General features: G+C 38.0%; 2 protein-coding genes across 11 annotated transcripts in view; one reads left to right on the top strand and one right to left on the bottom strand.

Moving 5' to 3' along the window:
* Window positions 1–789: 789 nt before the first annotated feature.
* Window positions 790–13382, bottom strand: PUS7L (pseudouridine synthase 7 like). Of its 5 annotated transcripts, none has more exons than XM_065854770.2 (9): window positions 13243–13382; window positions 11815–12636; window positions 10984–11143; window positions 9159–9354; window positions 7448–7546; window positions 5993–6074; window positions 4331–4608; window positions 2580–2633; window positions 790–1940 (listed from the first exon to the last, which is right to left on the bottom strand). In XM_065854770.2, exons 2-9 carry the CDS (start codon window positions 12608–12610, stop codon window positions 1617–1619), a joined length of 1989 nt encoding a protein of 662 aa, XP_065710842.2. In that variant the 5' UTR covers window positions 12611–12636; window positions 13243–13382; the 3' UTR covers window positions 790–1616. The 5 variants fall into 5 exon arrangements, with proteins under 5 accessions (XP_065710842.2, XP_065710850.2, XP_071659016.1 ...); XM_065854778.2 differs by lacking the exon at window positions 13243–13382 and adding an exon at window positions 12995–13104; XM_071802915.1 differs by lacking the exon at window positions 13243–13382 and adding an exon at window positions 12856–12950.
* Window positions 12170–25058, top strand: part of IRAK4 (interleukin 1 receptor associated kinase 4) — an 18346-nt gene continuing 5457 nt past the window's right edge. The window contains exons 1-12 of one of the 6 annotated variants that reach the window (XM_065854810.2): window positions 12170–12546; window positions 12997–13150; window positions 13440–13609; window positions 14588–14733; window positions 15051–15248; window positions 16043–16203; window positions 16915–16979; window positions 17285–17399; window positions 19685–19794; window positions 22174–22357; window positions 23185–23247; window positions 24833–24991. In XM_065854810.2, the coding sequence (XP_065710882.2) occupies window positions 13449–13609; window positions 14588–14733; window positions 15051–15248; window positions 16043–16203; window positions 16915–16979; window positions 17285–17399; window positions 19685–19794; window positions 22174–22357; window positions 23185–23247; window positions 24833–24991 (1362 nt within the window). In that variant the 5' untranslated portion in view covers window positions 12170–12546; window positions 12997–13150; window positions 13440–13448. Of the gene's footprint in view, window positions 12547–12996; window positions 13171–13439; window positions 13610–14587; window positions 14734–15050; window positions 15249–16042; window positions 16204–16914; window positions 16980–17284; window positions 17400–19684; window positions 19795–22173; window positions 22358–22758; window positions 22910–23184; window positions 23254–24832; window positions 24992–25058 lie in introns of those variants that run through there. The other 5 variants (XM_071802931.1, XM_071802935.1, XR_011736776.1 and 2 more) reach the window with 5 other exon arrangements.

The following is a 25058-nucleotide window of genomic DNA, read 5'->3' as shown; positions in this document are numbered from 1 at the left end:
CAATGAGCAGGGACATTTTCAACTAGATCATAGACTGCTCATAGACTGAAAGTCCTTTACTGAACTTGTTCCAGGTTTTTGATGTCTTTCTTGTGCTGGGGAACAAAACTAGATATACAAGTTAAACGTGGTCTAAAAAGTGCTGAAAAAATGAGACATAATCCCTTCCCTTGATGTACTGGCTCTGTCCCTGTTAACACATCCTAGGAGACTGCCGGTCATCGTTGGTGCCAAGGCACAGGGCTGGTCCATGTTCAGCTACCCACTGGGCCCCCAGGGCCATTCCCACAGAGCTGCTCCCCAGCCTGTCCCTCCCCAGCCTGGGCTGTGCAGAGGTGCTTCCTTCCCAGGGGCAGCACTTTACATTGTGTTTGTCCTTACTGTGTGTCATAAGGTTTTCCTTGGCTGGTTCCTCCAGTGTGTCATGTTTAGGTTACTCTGAAGGGCAGTCTGATCCTCCAAAGGATCCATTTGTTCCCTTAATTTGGTGTCATCTGCACACTGGATGAGGGTAAACTCCAACCCATCCTCCACGTCACTGATAAAGACATTAAACAGGATGGGCCCAGGAGAGACCCCAGTGGTACTTACTCCAGGTGGGGTATGGCCCATTAATCACCACTCTCTGAGCCTCACCATCCCATCACTTTTTCACCAATCTGGTTGTCCACCCATCCAGACCATAATGTCCTAACTTGGTTTCAACGACATTGTCAGACAGTGCAAATGCCTTGTTAAAGTCAAGGTAAACAACATTTTCTGCTTTTGTCTTTTTCACAAATCCACTCATTTTATCACAGTTAAAAGGTTTTTTTTTAATTAAGAAAAAAATATAAAAGGTTTTTTTCCAGGAAAGTTCCATTAACTTTTTTTTTTTTTTTGCTACCAAAAGTCTTCACAGTAACAGGAATAGAGTTTGCATCCTGTAAACAATAAAACAATGTTTTGGTTTTATTATAAATGGTTTTGCAGTTACGTTACTAACCTCATCTTGATGAGCTTACTTAATAAGCACTAAGAGCCATGAACTACTTAATGCTGGAATTGTTAGCATTAATTTAAGTTGGAGGATTCATCAGATGTCTGATAAAGTACAAGATGACTTGTCATTGTTGACTCAGGACTTTAACACTGAACACAATGTATTTAGTGAACCTCAGTACAGCATCTTTTCAGTTAGGTACCTGTAGGCTGCAAACTTGTAACACGATTGCTTGAATAGCATTTATAAAAAATTTTTTAAAATATGGTTATGAAATAAGAGATACATTTGTTTGCTATAAACATTTTGTCCAGGATTTAACTTTGCAGGTTAGATGTCTATTCAAATACGAAATTCATGCTTGCTACCCATGGCTTCTTTAAGTTCCGTTAGACCTGCCTGGCATAACACGTGGTTTTACTGCAGTCCATTCAAGGGTTTGCATTTAGGGTTTGGAATGTTTTTGGAACATTCTAAAATATTTTGGTGGGTTTTTTTCTAATCACTATGAATCTCAGCCTACAAATTTTCCCGCTCCTGACTTGAATCTGTTATTCAGCCTTATTTTCTTTGCATTATACATAAAATATCACAATTTTATAATATTCCTGCAAATATTTCATTAACCAGAATCTTAAAAGTCACATTTCATTATTTCTCTCAGACAGACTGTTGCGTAACATGAAGGATCAAGGTCAAATGATACATGAAGGGAGACTTTTGATTCATTCAAGTGGTTGTCTTCATTCTCGATTCCTTTTTCACTACCTTCCAAAAAATATGACAGATTCTGAACATTTTTCACAATGAGTCTGTAGCATCCAGGTATATTCAGCTGTAATGGAGACACTCTGAATTTGCACATCTGCAGCTCATCCTTAGAAAGCCTTTCATGGTACCACTGCCCAACTTTATTACTGGGATACTTGATACTGTGTCCCACCATTGGAAGAACCACCTTCAAAGAAAAAAAATAAAACAACAAACATATGTGAAACAAAGCCCACCAATTCCCTTTTAAATAAATGAAATTACAATTTTAAATGTGCCTAAATCTTGTGTTTTGGAGCCTGAAATGGTAAAAAGCCAGATTCTCTTGTGAAATAAAGCTGTGCAAGGCAGGTATCTTGGATATAATTAAAGCAGAAAAAATAATCAATGCATTATGATTCCTAAAACAAACTAGAAATATACTAACATGAATTTTCTTGCTTCTTGGGAAAGACAAAGCAATAAAGACACTAAGTTGTCTATGTAAGGCTTCACAGCCATGCATTCTGAATCTTCAAAAATTAGAACATCAACGGCTCTTGAATGTTTTTCCCAATAGACTGAAAAAAATTTCAAAGCATTTACATTCAGCTTCAAGATAAATATTGCCATACTGCAATGACACTGTACTTATTTTCATCACAAAGTAAATATTCTTTCCTCCTGTTTGTTATGACAGTGGAAATGAGTTCATATGTGTTTTCTTTAATGTGCATTCTGGCAAGGAAGAAGACCATACCAGTTAACTTAATCATATTATTTTTAAAACAAAAAATGTTAATAAAATAAAGAGATCAACAACTCAGATTTTTTCATACAGACTTACTTGGTTTATAGAGAATTTGTTGGCTGACTCTTCTGAAGCAGTGACTACATGAACCTGAAAAGACATTTAAGAAGAATTTTTTTTTTTTTTAAATAAAACCTATACTCTATTTTAGGAATTATGCACTGTTCTCCCAGATTCATAAAAGATTCTAAAGTTATTTGACTACCATGAGGAAAACAATCTATTTCAGGCGTGACAAAAAGAAGAGATGTTTAATATAAAGTATTCTGTTTACTGGTAAATGCCATTGCATTAAATATTTACTGATGCTAGCTACCACTAATCAGCAAACTATCACTCCAAACTCATTTTCTTTGAGTTCAAAGTTAACCGTGCCAATGCAATCTTGTGGTACCTCAGCAAAAGCATAAATACTAAGAAAAATGTTTTATATTAAATAGGAATATATCTATATTAAACTCAATAGCTCAATACTCAATTTGATAACTCTGCTTTTCATTTGATCTACTTGTTTTATTAACAATTACTTTCAAAAATATTGTTGAAGAAAAATCACAATGGAAAGAGAAGCTACTCTATAGGGACTGGAGGTTATTCAGTAACTTTCAAGTGCTCTTGCTTTCAAATTTGTAAATGTTCACTCGAAAGAAATGAGCTGCATTTTATCTCTGCACACCCCTGTTTATTCTCCAGTAAAACACTGCAAAATTCTACGCTTTATTGGATGTTCAGGACAAAGATAGAATCATAGAATCATATAGGTTGGAAAAAGCCTTTAAGATCCTAGAGTCCAACCACCAACTTAACACTGCTAAGTCCACCGCTAAACCATGTCCCAAAGTGCAACATCTACACATCTTTTAAACACCTCCAGGGATGGTGACTCAACCACTTCCCTGGGCAGCCTGTTCCCATGCCTGACAATCCTTTCAGTGAATAAATTTTTCCTAATATCCAATCTAAACCTCCCCTGGTGCAACTTGAGGCTGTTTCCTCTTGTCCTATCACTTGCTACGTGGGAGAAGAGACTCAATTGTTTCCAGAAGAAGAAAAGGGTATGCTAGCCCTGAACAAAGAGATGGCTTCAGAACAGACTTCTTCATGTGGAGACCTGGGACCAGAGACTCCACTGCTGGGTTCTGCTCACTGGCCCACCCATGGCTCCATGCACAACACCCAGGCTGTGCCATGGGCAAGCAGCAGTGCTCCCTTTTCCTTTACTCCTTTCCCAAGAAGATTGCTGCATTTTCTGAACAACTGCTAACCGTTTAGACCCACTGTCAATCTGTTTTAATTGCCTGTGTAAGTGAAATCGTGCTAAATTGCTTTGACTGTGCAGCTGCAATGAGATTACCAGTTCAGCCTGAGGCCACCTTTCACCAAGGGCTTACACTCTTTTATACTTATACAATGAAGGTCTGACCTGGAGAGCAAGCCTCAGATCTACCCTGTGTGATAACACAGGCACACCTGGTCAGATCCTAAGGACAGCATTATATACCATGCAGGCTAATTTTTTATGTAAATCAATTCTGACATTCTGTTTCTTCCTCCCATTTGAATAAAATGAAAAAATCAGAACAGATAAAAGCTGCTAATATGAATCTAGCTTATATGCCTACTTATGCTAAACCAGAAAAAGCTACATCACTTTTTTCACTTTTGTCACTCATATTAAATATTTTAATGAATGAAATAAAATAAAAGCATTACAGTATGTCTGAGTATGTATTCAAGTGCATGAAGCTATTTTTATTTTCTACAAGAACTATTTTGTGAAGACTCACCTTGTCATTCAGGGAAACACTTTCATCATTTTCGTTTGGCAAGACAAGATCACCCTCAACAACTTTTGTACCATAAATCTTCAGCCGATATGATGCTGCTTCATTCCAAATTTTACTGCAATAAGCATGGACATAGAATATGCGCATGGAATGAGGAATATTGAGCCATCCTTTGGTACAGCCTTCATGATTTACACCATAGCGATTTAAGGCTCGTAGCAACATCTTCTCTCTCACTTTAAATTCTGGCAGCATCGTGAGTGTGCCCTTTGCATCTTCTGATATAAACAAAAATAACCATATAAGTAATCCCCGATTTTTCAAGTACTACCTGTCATGAAAAAATACACTTAAGATGAAACAATCAGGTAGGTGCCAGTCTAACCTCTTCATGCTGACTTCTAGGTTATTATTCCCTTTCCTTCAATGTGTCATGTTAGACAAGTTTAATCTTACACTGTCTATCAAGTCTTACACAAAACTTACTTCATGACTGCTGAGGTTATTTTTAGATCAGGTAACTGGAAGTAAAAATCAAGCTATAAAAGAACAATAAGTCTCTGCTTCACATCATTTGAGAACATGTATTTCACAGTGGGTAAAAACCAAGTCTTTATTTTAAAGGTACGAATTGCATTGGCCACTGGGAAGTCTGAGCCTGCACCAAGATGAAAATACATTTAATCAGATTTGAACTACATTATATAAATATTGCTTATTCATAATTTTATGGTTTACATATCTTCTCATTACAAGCGATTATCTGACAAAGCCTTTTGTGTAGCCATTTACCTTTTTCTCTTGGGAAAAGGCAAGCAGCTGTTTTCAGAGCCCACATCAATGTCTTTCTATGCATCATACAGCAATGTACAGCACAGAATGATTAATCTTATGGTTTTTGTGAAATTAAACATATATGTGTCTTGTGAAGCTATATATCATATCTGTTCTGTCAATCTACAGTGATAAGCAGGCTAATAGATGTGGAATATTTGAAAAGAAAAAAATATATTTGAAGCCGAAAGCAATTCCAATTTTTAGCTTTGGAGAGAAAGTTAAGTTGAATGACAAAAACAATAAGTACAACAAACAGAGAATTTTACTCAGCACATTTCTGACTCTAACATTTTTTTAAATTTTAGTTCAAGTCAGAAAAAAGGTAGGTCACAGGAAAGAATGGAAGAGATACATAATTAAAGAGATGTAAAAGAAAAGCTCAAAGGTGCAAAAAACAATAGCTAAGATTATTATAGAAATCTCAGAAAATTAGATGCCGATGTGTGTTAAGTGCTGAGTATGAGGTGGCTACCTCATTCCTCTAGATTTCCTTTATTAGGAAGGAGAAGTTTATATTCCAAAAGCAGACAGATGGAAGGAGGCTAAAACTCATTGGATAAAATTATTTTAGCCTTTTACAGCATTATACTATACGGCAGTTTTTTATACTGTCTTGCACCTGACGTACATTAGTTTTCCACTATTTTGCACATTTAGGGCCTCATGCTCATCTAATTTTTAACTGTGGAGCTCCACTGAGCTCTGTGGAATAAGTAAGAGGTACAAAGCAGCAACAAAATAAAAAGTATCTCTCTGTGCAGCAACACTTTATTCCCTCACAATATTGACCCTGAATAAATATATAGATAATGTAACTAGACATACCAGTTTGAAGAAAGTATCTTTTTGCATTGTTTACAGGGTCATCAGTATCTTCAGGTGTGAAGAACAATTTCACTGCTTTCACCTTTAAAGAACAATAGGGTTTTTTGTTTTGGTTTTTGGGTTTTTTTTGCATTTAAATATAACTATTTGTCAGCTAATCAGACAATCATGCATCCACTTCTATGTTAACATATTCTGGAAGCCCTCAAAATTGCATCAGCTCTTTAAAGTCAAAGTCATATTCTCCCTTTCACAGGAGATGCCATGAACAGCAAACCACTGTGGCCGTGTTCCTTCTCAGACTAAAGAAAGTCACACAGAAGACAGCTTTCCAAGCTCTATTAGAAATCAGTCACTCTTCCTGAACATCCAGTTAGAACTCCTCCACTTTGTAATGCCATTGTTCTATCCTGAACAGGAAGGCTGCTTCTTTCCCTCCTGCATATTTCAAGCAAAATTTAGACTGAACACTTTCTACCAGTCTCACACACAAAGACAACGATGTTTCTTTTTTGTACTGATCTGTATTAGGTTAGATGACACTGTGACAGGGAAAACACTACATTAACCTCTGCTACTTGCAACACCTGTGGAGCCACAAAAATAGCTGGCACTTGTACCAACCTGTGACATCTAGCTCTTGTCCCCCTCTGTACTGGACTGTGCAAGCACATACTGGCACATTTTTAATATAAGCAGTAGTTCCTACATGTTTTAAATTAAAAAGTAACTGAGTTCAGAATCAGAAGAAAAGGATACTCAAGTATTCATTTGACTTCGTAGTGTCTGATTCTGTTTTAGACCTGTGCCAAGTACTATCCCATAGACATTGAAAAGTATGAGACTCTTATCTTATGAATTATTTTTTATGAAACAAGCTCTCCTTAGCTTACATGGGAGCAATCACTCAGAACTAGGAGTTTGGGAATGTAGCCAAGGAATAATAGGAAGCAGCAATCTCTTCTATATTGCAGATACATTATTGTTGTATTGAAAATCCTTTCATATGATCCCATGTAATATCTTGTGACATTTTTAAGTATATAGACCCCCAGCAGGATAAAAAGGCTGCAAGTTAGGAGGCAATCAGGACCATGAATAAACATTGTATAAAGATTGCTTCATTTTAGTGTTCAAACCCTGTAAGAATGCAGCCACTTTCCTGCCAAGTGGCATAATGATGATCACAATCACATACCAATCATAGACAGAAAAATTACTTCCAGAAATATTTACAGCTGCACATGCTGTTTAAAAGAGTCTTTTTGTTTCAGTGTCAAGATCTTCATGCTTATATTGTTTTAAAAACTGATCTATCAATTACTTTCAGCACACATATGGATTTATCTCACAAATGAAATTGTTCACTGGGAAGGTCAACTCTAGCACTAGACATTGCAACAGTAACATGAAATTAACTTGACAGTAACCACTTAAATTACAAAATTAAAATACCATTTTTTCATTCAGTAAAGCCAATCCTATTTGATCTGTCTGAACATTTTGTCCCTGTCCAAATCGCTGAGGTCCATAGTAATTAATGAAACCTTTTGTCTAGAATGATAAAGAATAAATATGTTAAAAGTATGGAAGTAGCAGGTAGAATTAGTAAGACAAAGCATACAACACACATACACCTACATTTAAATCAAAAATGCATATTTTTTTTAATCACAAGTAATACGTAACAAATTCGTAACTCATGATTCATTACTGTATTTTAGCATGTAATTTAGAAACATCTAAGAAGACAATCAAGTTCCATCATCACCTTCACTTTCATTAAAAAATAGGTAAATGAAACAAAATTATTTCTATATAGCTATATACAACTACAGCTCAAGCCAAAGTAATCAGTCTTTTTATATGCACCAAATTATTAAATCTCTATTCAAGTAAATGCTGTATAGCACACATAGTGAACTGCAATCACTGCATATTTTTCTTAAAAATACTAATCTTTTTCCACATGAGATTGTTTGCAGTATTATTATTAAAATAGTAAAGACCAAGAGTGAGCACTTCTGCTAACTGGGATTTTAAGTCTCCTGATGAGTTCTAGGTCACATGTGGGCAGTAAAATCACAGCCACGTGACCCAATGAGAACAACCTTTTATAGAAAATAATAAGTATGCATGGAGTAGACAAGCAAAAAACATACAGTTGGAAATGGTGATTCAGTTCAAGTTATATAACCTTGCTCTCATACACAATTGTTTTCATGGAAGATAAGAAATGCACGTTTTGGATTAACACACATGCTGGTTTTGTCATTCATCATCTGACCAGTAAGCCAAATCAAATAAAGCAAGACACACAATCATAGGAATTTGTGTTCATTTTCAAAACAGCAAAACAAACAAACAAAAAAAATCAGATGGCACATAGAAAGAAAAACATTAAAGTACCAGCTGAACAATTTTTTCAAAATAAAATTGATTTCCAAAATACATGTAAGGTATTTTGCTTTTGCACACTGGGTAGCTTTCACTCAAGTCTTTATTCCTGGATTAATCATCTTAAACTGATTTGTATCATGGTTATTACTTAGGGAAAGAAAATGGCTGCTGTACAGAACCTCTAAAGATTTCCTTTCCATGATCTGCTTTTACTTTTCACAGTGGTTTAAGAATGCCTGATGACAGGGTTCTCTTCAGTGACCAAAGATAACAGCAATGAATCCACTGAATTTCAGGGGATCTTCTTTGTCTGCTATGGACATTTCATGTGTATTTATACCATTAAAGTTTTTGCCCCGAGCCGACCATGCATGTTCCTCACATGACTGAAAAAGCCAACCAGTTGATATATATAACTACATTCTTTCACCCTGTCAACTGCCACAACAAAACACATCACTTCTGTACAGCAATAGCTCATATATCCTTCTCATTTGCTACCAAATTTTGCATCTGTCTTGCTGTACCACTCTGGGGTCTGCAGTGTGTAACACAGAATTAATTCATTTATGGTCCTTCTTTGGAAAGTAGCTTTACTCCTGATTCCTTAAGTAAAGCAGGAAAGACATAAAATAGCGAAAAGCATCAGAACTGGGAAATAGTGCTGTTATTGTGCTATTACAAGCATTTTCTTTAAAAGTACCTTTTTTTTTTACAGCACTGAATTAAAACTCTGTTCATATTGGCAACCATGAGGCTTTTTTACCTTAACACTTTCCATTGCTTCAGATATTCTCTCTTTCAGATCTGCAGAAGGGTCATGACTGTGGTGTTTGAGATCTCTCACAATTATATCAAAGTGATTTCCCTTCAGCTGACCAAGTCTGAGGTGCTGGCATGTTGAATGTATGTCGTGTATTCTCATGCCCTTTTTTTCCATTTTGCTCGCAATTTCTTTCAACCTGCATAAATAATTTGGAGAAATTAAGAACCACCCTCTACTAAAGCTATCTAACTTCTAATAAATGTCATCTTCACTTTTGCATTATAAACACTTTTAAAAAAATGTTAAAACAGATTGTTATGAGAAAAACAAATCAAATGCAGAGATAGAAGTTTTAAAACTTGTAGACCAGAAATACTTTAAAAATATTTGCTTCATTTGCACTTGTATTCTGTAGCTCAACAGATATTGGAAAGAAGCAACTCACTGAACTTTCTCAAGGCAACTGCACTGAATTTTGCGTGTTTTATTGAAAAATAAGTAATTCAATCTTCAGTCATAAAAACCTGTCTTAAAAAAAAAAAAAAGAAAGAAAGAAAAAGTAATGTGCTCTAGCAGACTCCAAAACATAATTGCTCTTTCTTGGTCAGCCTTAACAAAAACAAACTCAGCACACTGATTCTCTGGCTACGCTTGCACATTCTTGTAATTGGAAACACAGCTGACAGTTCAAGTATTTGCCCTTTAAAGTATCCACTCAATGTCTTTGTTCTTATGTGTAAGTAATAGTCATTCAAATAAAACCAAACTTAAATCATAAAAGCTTACATTCTAAGCAATATTTTAATAACCTTATACATCATGTATTTATGAAAATTATTTATTTTCCCTGTTATGCTGTTGGCTTGGAAGCATTTAACTATTTTGCTTAATCATTAAACATTAATGCAAAGTTTTGCTAATTATCGCTTGAACAACTGGCCTGACTGAAGTTTGCAGTGGAATTTTACTATTGATGTATGTTAGTAATAAATCCGAAAACCTTTATTTGTAAAGTATACTTTGTTGCTAAGGCCAAAACCCATTAGAAAGTTAAAGCTGAGGAAGAACTAAGGTATGGTTTTTTACTGCTATTATGGCAGAACTTAATAAATATTTTTTTACCCACTGAATTGGCTAGAGAGTGAAAAAAAAAAACACAACAACAAAAAACACAACAACAAAAACAAAACCAAAAACACACGATAAAAGGGAAGGCATATATTCTCTTATTGACATCTTGTATTATTGTATTATTCAGAATGTATTTTCTGCCCTCAAGTTTGGTGATATTTTCTTTATTTAGTCTCATGTTTCTAAGCTGGATAATACAGTAGAAGTTGATACTTAACACTAAAAGACAGCGTCTGTCCAAAGTATATTTGTAATGATTTACTTTAGTTTTGTAGCCGTATAAAGCTTGTAAGTTGTTGTCTATGGACCACAAGACAACACTTTGATAGCACATTGAAATCTGTTGCATCACATAGTACAAGCTTCTTCTCGGTTCCAGGTAATGGATGGTATTTAAGAAATTGTAAAGTGGATCCCACGGGCATGAATTAGAAAGATACTGTCCCAGACGATATAGTATATTTGTATTATGAAAAATACAAAGAAAGGTATAAATTCCAACACTGGGGGACTTCAGCACTAAGCTGTACATTCCCTAAAGCCCCAAAATATTAAAACCATTTCCACCGTGCTCTAATACAGGAGAAGGGAAGACACATCAATAAGAACATATCAGAAGTTCATATCACACTGATTTATACTTAGTAACATATAAGAATATGTGCTAAACTGAATGCACCCATATTGTATGTACCTCTCAGGAGTCACCTTCTTCACAACCATAGGCTGGTAAGTAACAGCCTTCTTGTCTTTGATGCCAGTGTAACTGAAGTCTGAAGGAAGAACACCAAGCTCAGCAGCCAAGAAGCCGATTGCTTCTAGTGTTTCTAGATTTTCTTTCTGAAGGGTGAAAGCTGAAACAATCATCTCAGAATTATTAGGAATTTGCACTTCTAAATCATACAGGTGCTCTGTTCATTTCCAACTATAATAGCACAGAAGCTGCAAAGAAACAAGTCCTCTCACCCCACAAAACTAAAGGAAATTGGACTTTTGATGGTTTTTCTTTCAATACTGAAAAACACTGTACACAACACTCTTAGAACAACCAGAAATCCTTGCTGTTCTTAGAAATGGTACCTGATAAAATGCAATACAATTCAATGAACACATAGTGACTTACCGCTTGAAACATTCTCTATATCAGAAACCAATTGCTTTAATGAATGAGATCCTAAGTCAAATTTGACCTTACTAACTTGTCCACATCTCATCTAGATGCATCTTCTAAAATCCTACAATTACTTTCACGGGAAAGCTAACACAAGGGAATAACACAGAGTTAGTGCTACACCCAGAAGAACCATAACTATTATCACTGAAGAGTTTATATAAAATCACTGTAGTAACTTGATTCATTGATCTCATTCTGTAGTGATGTAACTATACCACATTAATAATGATTTATTTCAGCAAAAACAATGGGCCAGCCAGGCCTATATATCATATGAAATGATTCTGAGTTTCAGTCTTACTAAAGAACACCACAATGGCTGACACTTTCACTAAAAAATGTAATCTTTACCTGTATAAAGATCTTGTTTTTCCTGGAAACCATCAGCAGACCTTTTTCTGGACCAATTTTTTTCTCGAAATCTTACCATTATTGACATCTTTGGCTGATCATTGACATCTGTCACAGTAAAAGATTTTGTTTCTAAAAGTTTTCCAAATTTTCTGTTGATAAAATGGTGAACTACTTTTCTGTGCTCTTTGTCTCCATCAGGCTTAAAAGAAAATGTGGAATTTTCTAGCTTTGCATCTAAAAATTTAAAGAAATCACTCGTTTCCTTTTCAGTCACTAACTGACGAAGTTCTCTGTAATCAGCGTTTCCTTCTACAATCATTTCCTTGCCTTTCGTAACAGTGACCAGGAAGGGGAATTTCTGCCTAACAGCGCTGTGCAGACCAGCCCGATCTTTCTTGTCCAGCACAGGCCCCAGCGAGAATCCCCCAGGGCCAGCATCGCCGCCACTTTCCAAGTCCCACGCGTCCTTCAGGTCACTGGCAAATTTATCAAGCAGTTCGCTCGTAGGTTTGCCCAGCAAGGAATCCAAGGCGCTGGCTCCCTCCGGGCCAGTTCTCGGGTCAGGTTCACCCTCAGGGCCCGTGGGCTCCGTCCTCGATTTTTTGGGTGGCTGCAGCCACGGGCTGCTTCGTTCTGGCGGCACTTCGCTGGGCTTCTGAAGCGGTTCAGCCCGGGCATCGCTAACCGAGTGCTGGGGCACGGGGATTTCTGTCACCACGAAGTCGCTGGGTGAGTTTTTGATGGTGCCGCGGAAGCCGGTGTGCTGGGTCAGGTGGCTGAGGGAAGGGAGCATGGCTGCCCGGCCAGACACCGCCGCACCTGCCAGGGGAGGAAATGAAACACATGGGAGGGGGAAGCGGGCAAAGAACTAACATCAGCTACTAAAGAAAAGGCGGGTGGGGGGCGCCGGCACCGCTCCCGCCCGACCCGCCCGGCCGTGAGGGGCCGGTTCGACGCGCCCCCCGCCCCGACAGCGCCGCCAGGGGGCGCCAAGACCCACTCCACGTCCCCACGGGGGAGGGGGCGCTGGGACGGTACCAACTCCTCCAGACGCGCGGGGAAAGAGAAGAAGGGCTATCCACACATCCACCCCATTCCCCCCCGGCCAGCCATGGGGCGCGCCGAAGGGGGCGGGGCATCTCCCGGGCAGCCTATGGGAAGGCCGCTCTCTCCTTACAGAGCCGCAGTGCTGTGCCGGTGACGCTTGCGTCGTCAGGGGTTGGATCGTTCCCTCTTAAAGGGGAAGTGATGTGGTGGGGACACCTGGCGTGAGGCAAGGCGCGCGGGGCTGGGCGTGGGCGCCACTGCCAGGAAGCGACGGGGCGGCGGCGAGGCGAGGCGAGGTGAGGTGAGGTGCAGTGAGGTGCAGTGAGGCGAGGCGGCTCCCGCTGGTGGTTGGGGCCGGGGGAGACGCCGCTCACCTACCGGGGTTGGCGGGCGGGAGCTGCGCCGCTGGGGGCGGCCCGGGGCAGGGTGGGCCGGGCCTCGCTGGGCGGCCGGGAAGCGGCGGGCGGAGCCGTGAGGAGGGGGACGGTGGCGGCCGCTGTCGGGCAGGGCGAGAAGTCGTGGCGGTGTCGGGCCTGACGTGTTCCAGGCTCGTCACGGCCCCGGTTGTGTTCTAGGAGCTGAAGATGAACAAGCCCGTAACGACCTCAACATACGTGCGCTGCCTCGGCTACGGGCTCGTGAGGAGGCTGGCGGACTTCCTCGATCCCCAGGAAGGGTGGAAAAAATTAGCAGCCGATATAACTGACCCGTCTGGCGGAAGCAGATACAGCCAAATGCATATAAGGTCTTATATAGAAGTCACATAACCTTGTTTATATGTGTTTAACATGAATACTGCTGTCCGTCCCATTAGTGTAACTTCACTGGTGTCCAACGACAGGATGAGGGGCAATGGGCGCAGACTGAAGCACAGGAGGTTCCATCTGAATATGAGGAGAAATTTCTTTACTTTGAGAGTGCCAGAGCACTGGAATAGGCTGCCCAGAGAGATTGTGGAGTTTCCTTCTCTGGATACGTTTCTGCCTGGACATCCTCCTGTGTAATCTGTTCTAAGTGAACCTGCTTTAGCAGGTGGGTTGGACTAGGTGATCTCCAGAGGTCCCTTCCAACCCCAGCCATTCTGTGATTGTAACTTGTTGCAGTTTGTATGCCAGTAGGTACTTACATCTTGGAGTAGTGTTTCCTTGGGGAGCTCCGGGTAGTTACTCCAAATTTTTCTGTAGTTCAATTTTCAGACAAGCTATAGCCGAAGAAAATTGACTAAGGAAATTAGCATTAATCAGAGCCACAGACCTATGTATTTTTAGTGGTACAGCAGTGGCTGTGTGACTCTCTGTACCCTAGAGACTGATAAACATTGACTTCATTGTGCATCTTCTCACAAGAACAGCACAGGAGACAACAGGACTAACTCCTAGTTCACTGTTCTCAGGAAAATGTCCTGTCCCTTTTAGTTTTAGTTAATGAAATACTGCTGAAATTACTTCTCAATTAACTCCATGTTACTTAAAGAGCTTGTTGAATACTTAAGCTATTTCAAAGGTTATGAGATTTTAAATATCGTGCTTTTCATCTTGGGTTTACAGTCCTTCCAGTGATGTTAGCATTTATTTGTTTTATTAGTTTTTTGTTTGGTTGTTGTTGGTTGTTTTTATTTTGTTTTTTTTTAGTGTATTTTCCTTTACCTTTAATCTCTCTCCCTTCTTTATGGTTGTTGAGGTTGGTTGTTTGGTTTAATGTTGATCTTAATTTATCTTTTAAGGAGATTTGAGACATTTGTACAAATGGGAAAGAGTCCCACATGTGAATTGCTTTATGACTGGGGAACAACAAACTGCACTGTTGGTGATCTAGTGGATTTGCTGATTAGGAATCAATTCCTAGCACCAGCACGCCTTTTGATTCCAGGTAACTGTTACTTTTTTACGTATTGTACTGTGTTCTCAGTTTCCAAGATGTTAAAGAGCTTCAGAGTAATTCAAAATCAGAAAGGGTTAGATTGAAACAGCTAAAAGTGATTGTATTTTTCATTATTTGTACTAACAGTTTTATAAAAACTGCTTAGTATGTTTTAAGTAAGAGCCCTATGGTTTACATATGGTGGCAGTATATAACCCTCTCACGATGCTTATGTGTCTCCTAATCTTAGTCAATATTGGCATTAATGCTGTTTGTTTTTTGTCATTCCTAATACAGTTAACACGTTTTCTAAATTCCATTTTCAGAAGCTGTAAGGATGCCACAAGAAGTTACATTACCTCTTTCTTCACAGGAAACCATGCCTATACATGAGAAAGAACTGCCTATACAGGAAAAAGAAGTGGCATCTGTAAAGCCTGTTTTAGCTCAAAGTACTGAGAAGCAACATTCAGCTCCATCCTACTTAAGTCAAGAAAACAGCAGCTCACAGTCTAGTAACACAGGTAGGCACTTTGTTTTGTAGACTTAAGTACAATCTTTTTTGCTGATCTGTCCTTCACCCCATGTGAAATAAATCATAGGAATCCACTAGAGTAATGTCTGTATTCCCATCTTGGTGCATCTGTAGGAAATGGTATCTTGCTTTTTTGCTCTTGTTCTGTGTGACTGTGGATTTAGCCTGGGTAATAAGGTGTCTAAATACAAGTTCCACCTCGACACTGTGATGGAAAACGACTTATAATTAAACCGCAGTTTATTTTGTGCTGTACATAATCCTATTGCCCTTTTTAGATATTGATTTTTATAGATTGTTTAGCTTATTGTGTTTTAAAGACAGATTTTACATGTCATAAATGATAAGAATGTTAGCAAAGTATGTTTAAAGAAAGCATTATATGGAAGTGTATGGTTGGTCTGTTTCTTCCTAAAGTTCCATTTTTGGGTTGCTGCGAGAAGCATGATGCAATTTTTACATCTGGCATAGCGTGGTGCTCTTTGTGTTCTGTTGCACATTTAACTTCTTTTGCCTGTATTATGAGTATTGGCAAAAAGTACAATCGGAAGGCTGCTACAGTGCTAGTTGTGAAAAAAAATTAGGCGTAGCTAATTATATTATTTATCTGCATTTCATTTTTTTCTGGTATCTTCATAACAGTGCCAGAAGTAGGGTTCCACTATGTCAGAATTTGCATGGTAGTGAGTTTTTGCTTTAGTAGAACTGAAGCAGAGAATCTATTCAATGCACTTGTTCTTAAGTGAAAACATATTTGTGCTAAATGGCAAATGTGTCTTTCAGATTTCCATAGTTTTTGTTTTCATGACTTGGAAACCATTACAAACAATTTTGATGCACGACCAGAATCAGCTGGAGGTAATAAACTGGGAGAAGGTGGCTTTGGCATTGTGTTCAAAGGCTACATCAATGGCAGAAATGTGGCTGTCAAGAAGCTCATTGCTGTGAGTTATCCTGATTTTTTTTTTTTTTTTTTTTTTTTTTAAAATGGTGGTGTACTTTGTAGTCTAGACTTACTTATCTGTGGAAAGTGTTCAGTACTTAACCGTGTTAACTTTAGTTGGGTTGAGCACCTTGTGCTGCAATCCCATGGGTGGTGTGAGGTGGTGCAGTCAACAGAAATGAAATGTTGCCTTTTCTGTAGCTCTTCTTTGAATGGCTCAGGCAAGTTGTCTGGAAGAGCAGAGTCCTCCCCCAGTTCCCCTCCCTCCTTTCCTACAGACAAGAAGTGACAGACGGGAAGGGGTGCTAGGAAGGCTTTCCTTTCAGAATCAGATGAACAATTAACAAGCTAAGTAGGTGTTGCCACAGAATTTGAGTCATCATAACCAGTGGTTTGTGTGAATAATTAATTTTTTAATGAGTGAGTGCTATTAGTGGGTAACTGCAGTGAAATAAAATGAGTAAGTTGGTGATTGTGCTGTAACCAGATCCATTTGTCCAATAGCATTGTGTTCCGAGGATTTAAAAATCGTGTTCTGATACTTTATTTTTGAGTAGAATAAAAAAGAGTATTGTAAACAGTTTAGTTTTTACGGGTAACTCATCTGAAGAAAGGCTTACAATTCCTTTTTTTTTTTTTTTTTTTTTGTAAATGAACAACTGTGCACTCTAATATGGTCAGCAATATTAACACCAAATGCTTCCTTTTGTAGATGGTTGATGTTAGTGTTCAGGACTTGAAACAGCAATTTGATCAAGAAATAAAAATTATGGCAAAGTGAGTATGGTGTCATATGATGTCATTATAGCTTTCTATGGGAATCTAAGTTGACAGATAATACATTAGCTAGTGTAATCCCTAAATTTTGTCTTTCTAGCGTAACTTAAATTTTTACGTTAAGTGAGAATGTTTCATATACAATATGACTGTATTTTGGACATTTGAAAACACCACTGCAAAAACGTGGCTATGGGCAGTAGGGCTGAAACAAGTAACTGGGGATCAAGTTCCCTCTGCCTTGTATTTTCCTTGCATGTTGGGGGTCTTTCAGAGCATATAATAGAACTTTTTTTTTGCTGTAGGTGTCAGCATGAGAATCTAGTAGAACTGCTTGGTTTCTCAAGTGATGGTGCTCAGCCATGCCTGGTGTATGAATACATGCCCAACGGTTCATTGCTTGACAGACTTGCTTGTCTGGTATGTAAAATATTTTCTAGCTTCCAGTTGTCGTATTTTGCTAAAGTATAGATATCTATGAAATATCTTTGTAACACTACTAAACTGTACTGTCCAAGCGATGTTTTACTGCTTACTTCCATGTGCTAGAAGACAAATGTGGTAACAAGTATTCTTCCAGTAACTTTTTATACAAATATTTGAGACTCATCAAAGTCCAAGCAGGCAGACAATGCAACATCATGGACTGGTACCTGAAGTGGCACAGGAGCCTGGACTTGCTGTGCCTGTGTGGAGCAGAGCCAGAGGGTGCTGCAGTGTTGTTCCGGCTTCTGACATTGGTGTCTTCTCTCTTAGTTCTTGAGATTCTTCATTATGAAATTGCCCTTTGTTCATTGCCCTTGTGATTGTGGTTATAACACAATGTTCATAGACTGCGTGTCTCTTTCCAAAGTGCCTAAATGAATGAGAAATCCTCTTTTTTTTTTAATTAGTAGTTTGTGTAAATGAAATACTTTCTTCTGATCAAATGATGTATGTTCTGTCCTTGACCTTTAATAAATAATAAGTTGCTTTGCTTTCGGGGAGGCAGCTTTGTGTATGAAGGACAAACAGTTGCTTGTTAGAGTGGTACTAATAGTAAGCAGCAAATTCAGAACTAAGTAGGTGAGCGTCCATGTTTGTTGAAGGAGTTAAAAATTCTGCTTTATACGAAGTACATTGTGCTTCTGGGGATGTAATCTCGTGAACATATTAAACTGGTGTCACCTCAACTCCTCATGCCCTTAGACCTTAAAAAAAGTTGTTTCGCTGATCTTCCTGTTGTACTGGTTCAAGCTTTTAGTAGTTGGAGAAAGAGCCAGGTTAGGGATCAGTCAGGGTTTTGGCTGGATCAGCCAAAAAAATACTCGTTGAAAAATATCTTTAATTTTCACGTCAGACATTTCCTCTGCAAGGCTGCACAAATACTTCTACCCCAACAGGGAAGAACTGGTGTTAGGAGGAGAATGAGAGCAGTGGCTGGGGAAAGGACTGGATATGTTTGGTAGTACTGCTGTCTCAGGTTGGTTTGGCTGATTTGCTTGCACACGCTTATAGGTGTGCAATTTTAATTTTTTTATTTTTTTTTTATTGAATCAATGCAGAAGAGAAACTCAACCTTGCACTGCCTTAAGTAAAATTTATCTGTAGAAATGAGCAGCACTTGACAAGGATGTATATTAAAATGTTCATCCATGGAACTTTGGCCATTATCATCAAGTGAGCTTAAACGATTAGTGGTAATTGATAGCTAAGGTAGAAATAACTGTGGCCTTTACAAGGAAGAGACAAACTTGTGATATAAACCATAAAGAATCTAAATCAAAATCAATAAATTGGAAAGAATTTTCTGATAGAGTTGAATACATGAACAGTGTGCTTACTGAATGTGTGTTCTTGCCAATAAATTCAGTTTGTGATTTCACTGGATATGTTTGAGGAATGGACTCTTGCTTATGTCATCTTTTTGTCTGGACTTTGAGGGGGCAGGTGAGGGAGGTGGTATAATTATGAGATACTCTGATCCGGTTCCCTTGGCCACTGTCAAGATTACAAAATAGTTTCGAAGTGTAGTTGTTCTCAGTTCTAAGGTCTAGTTAGTATCGTGAATCAAGCTAAATGCTTAAAAAGGGTAAATCCTGAAACAATGGAAGATTTTTCTCAAACTGTTGACTGCTTAAATTTGAGAAAGAACTTCTTCTCAGTGAGGGTGACAGAGCACTGGAACAGGCTGCCCGGGGAGGTTGTGGAGTCTCCTTCCCTGGAGACATTCAAAGCCCGCCTGGACACATTCCTGTGCCACCTCACCTAGGCGTTCCTGCTCCAGCAGGGGGATTGGACTAGATGATCTTTTGAGGTCCCTTCCAATCCCAAACATACTGTGATACTGTGATTTGCTTTGTGTTAGAAGGCTGTCATATCAGTGCTGGTACAGAGTGGAATGTGTGATAGATACAGGTAGTTTATAATTTTGCAGTGCAGCTGGCCTCGTAGGTTCAGAGTCTGGCATTATCAAGAACACTTTGCAATGGGTGAAGTAATGTAAGGTAAAATCCAGGAGAACTGAAACGTGACAAATCCATGTATTTCCACCCAAGTAAACTAAGAAATTTATACTCCTACTGTTTTTAACTATTTACTTGAAAACCGCAAAGCAAGAAGTCAGTTTTGTTCTGTGGGCGTTTTTTGTGTTTTGTCTTATGTGAGCATACATTATGTATGATTTTCACCTCTCTACTTGCTTCCTTTCTCCCTTCTTATTCAAGGATGGCACTCCACCAATTTCTTGGAATACAAGATGTAAAATTGTTCAAGGTACAGCAAATGGCATCAACTTTTTGCATGAAAATAATCATATTCACAGAGATATCAAAAGGTAAAAGCTGCTGACTAACACTGTCTGCCTCTTTCTCCCTTTTTTTTTTTTTTAATTCTCCTTCTGTTAAAGTTGTTTCAGAGAGAACAAACTGTAAGAGGCATTGATTCAGTCAAGGGCACAATCTTTTCTGCAAGTGACATCCATCACTGTAATCTTGTCTGTGCCACAAGGACGTGACCAGTAGAGACATCCAAAGAAAATTATGAGGCTATTGTAGTATGTTATTATCAAATAGTTATTTGAGTGCTGCGAGGACACCCAGAATTTTTGTTCTTTCACGACTGCTGCTAATGAAAAAGCTGTTAATGACTTTATACATAGGGAATTTTTCAGACTAAAACCCACCTTTTTTTTTCCTAAAAAATTTCTTCAGAGTATCTCCTTTGATTTACTGCAGTTTGCTAGGAAGACGGTAAAATTACTTCAGTCAGGTTTATGAAGTTCATGGTTTTTCAAGGATAATGTATGTTCACTTGTTTGTTATACCAGAATTTTTGCTAGAGATATCAGAGCTCAGAAAAGGTGGAGGTTTCGTTGTAGTGTTTTTGTTTTCCCTTCCTTGATACCATTTGTTGTGTTGATATTTTTTTAAAAATACGCAAGCAGTCCAAGTCTTTGAAGAAGAGCCCCAGATGCCATGCACTTTCTGTGGGTTAAGAAGGGACAACTGACCGTGTGTCACAGATGAATGTTTCAGTGACTTTCTGGCTTCTGGCAACTCTGCTAAATATACCCCACTTTGGCTTTGTGACCTTCCAGCTTGTGAGGAACAAGTTTTTGCTTCAGCTGCTTCATAGAATGTGCTTGCTGCTTTTACAATTTGTTTCTTCTTTTTTCCCTGCTAAGCCTCTCGACAAGTGTAATGACTGGAAGGGACGCGTTTTTTACCTTCTACTACTCTACCCTTCTAACTGCTGTGAGTTGACCATATTACAGGACTGAGTTTTGTTTTGTTTTTCTTTTGTTTGGATTCCATTTTGCAACCTCTTGCACTTGTGTGAATAGTTCAATGAATTTGGTTGGTGTTATTAATAGTGATGCCACTCCCAGGTAAAACTTAGATGAGGAGATGTTTAAAACAATTTACTTCAGTCTTCATTTTTGCTGTGGTATGTGGAAGCAACTCACAACTTCACAGGCACCAGAAGAGCTTCTCTGTAGGTCAGAGGAGACACGATTGAATGGGTGTTCTGAGCTATCCATAGTTTTTTGGCTTGGTTATACCCTTGAAATCTTTCATCTATCTCTTGAAGCTTGACAGTTGCAGTTAAACTTGTTTCTGTTGTGCTCTTTCTGGTGTATCAAAAAAGTGACCACTCTTTGGGCTTGACCTGAGTTGGTGAGAAGCTCAGATTTATGAAGTTGTGATTCTGTTCTTTCTTCAAAGTTGAGCTTTAAATATGAAACTGCTTGGTGGATGGTGCTTTTACTAGTGTTTGGCCTTCTGCAGTGGTCTTATATTTAACACTTTTTACAGCAGTTCTAATAGCAAGTGATCTGTTGTTACTTACAGCTGTGTTAATTTTTTTTAAAAGGTTGGTGAACAAGAAGGGGAAGTTAAAAATGTCCATTTGTGGTAACTGTTACATGTTGTACCTGGCTATGTGATTCTTTTATGGTTCCATTAAGGAGGTCAGAAAGGGGGGAGCATTACAGAAATGTTAAATTATTTTAAAATAGTTCCAAGTGCTACAAGTTTGAAAAACAGTAGAAGATTTATACTGTAATTCACCCCAGTTAGTATTTTATGGAAGCATTCAGGTTTTTTAGATGAGCTTCATTATTCAGGTTTGGTTTTGTTTTTTTTTTAAAGTAGAAGCTGGAGATCAAGTGGGAACACAGCGCATATATTATTTCAGCATTAATAAGTTTTCTCTTGCTCTTCCAAAAGAAGAGTGAGTGTATTAGTATTCATTCGGCATGGGAATTCGTAATGGTTGATGTAGACTTAAATAATCCACATAAAAATCTGCTTTTGTTAGTTCTGAGTAGGCATTTAGTTAAAAATTGTACTGTCACCCAGTACCAGTTGTTCAGAAATAAGTATTCTCTATTATCCTTCCTAAAGAGTATTCAGATCCAAAACATGGGTGTAACAAAACTGGTGTCTTATAAGAAATTTTTGAATTTGTAGGATGGCGGCGGGGGGGCTTCCTTGTTTCTGGGTTTTTTGTTTGGTTGGTTTTGCATGCATGCACAAGAAAAAATATGTATGGATCCGGGTAGCCAGTTCTGGATTATAATAGAGCAATTAATTTTGAAATTGAGCAATTTCCAACAAAATTAACTCTTACATTTTTGTTACATGAATAACGAATAAATATATCTCTACTGGTTTGGAAAACTTTTTTGTTTTTCTCCTCCTCTCTCCCCTAGTGCAAATATCTTATTAACTGATACATATATACCCAAAATTTCTGACTTTGGACTTGCAAGAGCATCTGTAACATTCACACAAACAATCATGACTGAAAGAATTGTTGGAACAGCAGCCTATATGGCACCTGAAGCTCTGCGAGGAGAGATAACACCTAAATCTGATATCTTCAGTTTTGGAGTAGTAAGTAGAATGTGGGAAACAGTATATTGCCTTTTTTTTTTTTTTAATTATAAAAGCATACACAATCAAGAATACCTGAAATTAAACGGTCTACTCTGATCTATCATTTCTCCTTTTCCCAACATATGTGCTCTTAAGGTAGTTTCTAAACTTCGATAGGTTTAAACTCATTTGAATATGCTGACTAAAATATTACATTTGCTAATAATTACAATAATTATATTAAAATGTAATTTTGCATGCAAAAGGCCAGACAAAAATGACATTACAAGTTCTAGCTAAACGTAGTTTGAAGTAATGTGGAACATTGTTCTTGCATAGTACTGCAAGAAATGTAACTCAGGCTGGAAAATAATATTCGAAGAAAATTTTCCAAATTTGTGTGTTTTCCTGTTTTCAAGCACTAAAATATGCTGTCCATGTGGGATTTGCCTTAAAGCTGAGTACAAAAAAGACAGGAGCTTAATATTTGGGAGAATAATGAATCCATTCTGAATAGATCCAAGACTCTAATTGCTCTTGACCTCTTCCTTCATGGCAATTAGTTTCGTGGTGAGTTGGGCCAGATACTGTGTCTGAGTAGTTTGGAAATCCTTCCATTTTGCTTTTGATCAATATGATGTAGGGTGAGAAAAACTTGTGTTGAAATTCAGAGACAACACTACTAATAACAGTTAATGAAAATAAAGGTAGGAAAAACAGAGAGCTGTTTTTGCTGTAAGCATTCCTTTGAAAGAGTGGGGGTCATGCTCCTTTTTGCAAATGGTATATATGCTAAGGATTATTCTATGCATCATTTTCTCTCTTTTTTTCTTTTTTCCTCTTAGGTCTTACTAGAAATAATAACGGGTCTTCCTCCAGTAGATGAAAACCGGGAGCCACAGTTACTGGTATGTTCCTTTTGCTTTCTCCTCCCCTTGCCCTGCTTCAGGATCACTTTATTTGAAATCATCATTAGTTCTCTTTGTTTTGGTACTGCTTCTTGTTGTAATACCCTTATGCTTCATCAGTGTTCTGCTGTTATACCCAGATACCCTGATAGTTCCTCATTCACCAGAACATTTTAAAGTACTCATCTCAGCTGTGTCTTTATGGTTCTTTATAATTCATACCATTCCTGTGTCAGTTTTCATCCTCTTCAACTTTGCTAATAGTTAGATAATACCTTGTGTGTTTAACCTTAGGGAAGTTTGAAATGTAAGGCCTTTTTTGAGGGTGAAGGGTGGGTTGAATTTTGTTTTCTTATTTACTATTCAATAAGTAATTCAGTCTACTAATTAGGCAACTGATGTCTCACAGTTCACTCTCTTAAATATCTTACAAGGCTGCCCTTTAATTTAGCCTTTCATTTAGCTTAAAATTAAATTCTGAACTACTTAGTCCAAGGTTTCCTAGAATATATTTTACTTTGAGGTTTGGATTGGCATTGTTCCATGTTCTTTCACAGCAGATCACTTCCTTCCACAGCTATAGGAATACCTGTGTACTAGTAATAGGTTTTTTTTCCTCTAAGCTATGTCTTCTGGAGTGGCATAATACTTATTGTATTGAGCTCTGTAAAGACCTGGGAGAACTCAATCCCTGTCAAATTGCATCTTGAGGTTTTTTGGGGTTTTGAAGCAGGCTTTTTCAGAGATAGGATCTAGAAAGGAATATAAAGTGTGATTTGACTGGTACAGTTTATCTTTGTAATATATTCTTGTGAGCATAAAGAGAATCCTCAGTGCAAGATAATGTGGCATCCTTAGCTTTGAAAATTTTGGGAAAGCTGAATGTTAGTCAGCAATTTCTGACTGACCCAGAGGGGAATGCAGAAGACCTGCCTCTATTCACTGACTTTTTTCTTTCTTCATTTACCATGTTAACTTGTCTGAGATGTTCCTTAAATGGTATATGTGATGACAGATAATGCATTTTAAGTTTGTTGGTGCTGGAGAGCTTTGGTCTAAAACAGTCAGATTTAAAAGTTTATTTCAGACTAGAAGCTTCCCTTAGTATAGATATAGGAGCCACTGGTGACAGAAGGCATTAGTTTACAGAAAGAGGTTTTGTCAAATTAACAAAAAACTAAGTTGTTCACACTTAAGCTTGCATTATTTGTGGTTTATTAAGTAAACAAATGCTTCATGTTGATCATGCTGCTTCTCTAGACAAAGAGACAGTACTAAGAAACTGAGCCTTGAACTGGAAGGAAGTTAAAGCTGTATGATGCAGCTTGAAGAAAACTGCTTTACAGTTTTGTGTTAACTCAATTAGATATAAATTATAAGTGGACTATATGTTTGTATGTCTTATAGGCTATTTCTGCAGATATTGATGAATAAGAATGCTGCTGAACCATTTTCATCATTCTTTGTCTGAAAAAGTGGTTGACGAAAGAAATGAACACTCAAAAGCAAGTTTAAGTGTTTGTGTGGAACACAGTGTCCAGATGCTTACAGTGTTATCTGCTCTGTGGTTCGAACTCTCTTGTAGTTAAGTATCAAAGATGAAATTGAGGATGAGGAAGCAACTATTGAGGATTATGTTGATGAAAAGATGAGCGACTGGGATGCCCCTTCAGTTCATAAAATGTATTCAATTGCTGAAAAGTGTCTGAGTGAGAAAAAAAACAGAAGGCCAGATATTAAGATGGTATGTCATCTTTCAGGTAAAAGCTGGGGAGAGAGGGAGATGGTTACAGTATCAGTTGTTTGTAGTT

This window comes from Patagioenas fasciata, chromosome 1 (genome assembly GCF_037038585.1).
Source record: "Patagioenas fasciata isolate bPatFas1 chromosome 1, bPatFas1.hap1, whole genome shotgun sequence".
Classification (NCBI taxonomy): domain Eukaryota; kingdom Metazoa; phylum Chordata; class Aves; order Columbiformes; family Columbidae; genus Patagioenas; species Patagioenas fasciata.
The sequence above is the reverse complement of the archived record's forward strand: the minus strand, read 5'-3'. Positions and strand labels throughout refer to the sequence as shown.